The sequence below is a fragment of the Spironucleus salmonicida genome, assembly GCF_000497125.1.
Source record: "Spironucleus salmonicida strain ATCC 50377 chromosome Unknown tig00000108, whole genome shotgun sequence".
Lineage (NCBI taxonomy): Eukaryota > Fornicata > Diplomonadida > Hexamitidae > Spironucleus > Spironucleus salmonicida.
The window spans coordinates 352-2500 of NW_027150745.1; the positions used below are offsets into that span (position 1 = coordinate 352).

Genomic DNA, 2149 nt, shown 5'->3' on the forward strand with positions numbered 1-2149 from the left:
ATAATTCAATAGCAAAGCTCAGAGAAACATTTATTAATGTGCATCAAGACTTATATGATTCAACACCATAGGTAAAAAACATCACTAATAGATCATAACCTATAAACTACAATATATATTGTTTTATATAGGTTCTCTTGATTTTAATATCTGCTGTAGTAAACATACACGGGATTACTGTTACTAATTCTCTGATCAATGAGCACCTAATCAAAAGTTATAAAAAGTAAATGAGTAAATTATATTTTATCGTTTTTGCTGTATTTTAAATGGATGAATAATAAATCATAATATTATCTGTCATTTCACTGCCTCAATTATTCTAGGGATCTCAATTAAGGTTGTACAGACTGCTGCTATTACTAGTGCACAGAAAACCGTAAATATAATCTTCTTCAGTAAAATATGCTGATCCAATATCTTGGTTGCCGTCATATCACCACAAATAATAGCTCCAGTAAATCCACCGCCTGGGAAGCTCCACGCAGACGAAAAGCACAAGTTTTTGTACATGGGATGGAAATTCTTCATTCTGTGTTGAGAACCAAATTCGTCAGGGTTGTATCCATATAGTGATCCAGATTCACTTCTTGTGTATCTACGCATTGTGTTAGGAGTACCAACCTCTATATGATCAATCACAGCCTTTATGCCAGGGTAGTATTCCTCTAGTCTATTGATGTAAATATCAGCAACTTCCTATTTCTTCAGCTTATATGCATCTGGAGTAAGATCCTTCCACTCCTGAATATAGGCTGCGGTAGTAATATTACAGAAAGTTCTGCCTGATGCGGTTAACCTGGAATCGACTTTTGAGTGGTCTACAAATACAAATGAACGTTCTTCTATCTTTTCATACGCCACTAGGTTAAGGTCAGAGAGTGGGCGTGACAGATCGTTAGAGAAGAAAGTAGAGTATGCATTATTGGGGAAAAGCGTATTGAGATCAGCATTGCATACGAAGTAAATGACAAACAAAGATACTGCTGGCGCCTTACGTTTAGACCTCTCATCAAAAGTATTTTTAAGCTTCGGTATCATTCTGCCAAAAACTAGATCTGGAGCACAATTACAAACAATCTTGTTGGATTTGGAAATCTTAGTCAGGTTTACATTTACCTAAGTTTTGGTTTTTCTATCGAAGTAGCTCACGCCAGTACAAATTGGTTTCTTAGCATGTTCGTCCTGAAGAATTATCTTAGTTACATCCGCCATGAGCCGCACTTCGCCACCATGCTCGCGGATCACTGAAACCAGGTAATTTGAGAGGGTTCCTGAGCCACCTTAAATCTAAACAGCTTTCTGGTAATAGCAACACTAAGGAATGGCGTGATAGATTAGATTCATATTGTAAGGATTGTCGGAGTAGTAAACAATGTTTGTGTTAATTACATTTTTGAGCTTTTCATCAGTAATATAAAAATCCAACCATTAACCTATAGTATGTTTTCTGATCATTGGCCAGGTGAAGTGGACAGAGTGTACAATGGGGAAGAAAAAGAACTAGAAGTAACCCATGTTATAAGGAAGCGTAGTAGCACATCTGGCAGTATTGTATATTTTTTTGAAGTATCTTCTGATACCCTTCTCTTCATGAGGGAACTTTTCAATCAGATAATTTCTTGCATTATCTAGACCATGAGGTATAGAATAGTGATTCTCTTTATCTGCTATATCCCAGACTGAGTTAGATGACACAAAGGTTATGTTTTTATCAATACCGAGTTCTTTAAATATCCTGTGTTTTCCATCTGTCTTCTTATCTCCAAGATCCATCTCGTGCAAAGCCACTTCATACACATCCTTACCACGTTTGAAGGTAGTTGCACACCCTCCTGCCTGGAAGTGCTATTCAAGGACAATAACTTTCTTCCCATTAAGGGCAAGCTTAGCAGCACAGATCAGACCACCAAGACCAGAGCCTATAATAATATGATCAAATTTATTCTGAAGACTACTCTCTGTAGGACTGTAAAGGATTCCGAGTTCACTCGTCATTTTAGAAATGCCCTGTTTTAAAAATGTCATTATTTAGTTATAATTATATTATAGGAAAGATATAGAGTAATAAAGATAGGTATTATTATCTTATATATATTATAATTAAAATTCATGAGATAAAAGGCCAGATAATGTATATTAAAATTTA

General features: G+C 35.6%; 1 protein-coding gene across 1 annotated transcript; it reads right to left on the reverse strand. All coding sequences in view use genetic code 6, as the record gives it.

Annotated features, from left to right (window-relative positions):
* Positions 1-300: 300 nt before the first annotated feature.
* SS50377_28860 (All-trans-retinol 13,14-reductase) lies at positions 301-1998 on the reverse strand (the record flags this gene model as incomplete). Its single annotated transcript, XM_067912612.1, has 1 exon — positions 301-1998. The coding sequence occupies one exon, from the start codon at positions 1996-1998 to the stop codon at positions 301-303; it is 1698 nt and encodes a 565-aa protein (XP_067760047.1).
* Between the last annotated feature and the right edge of the window lie 151 nt (positions 1999-2149).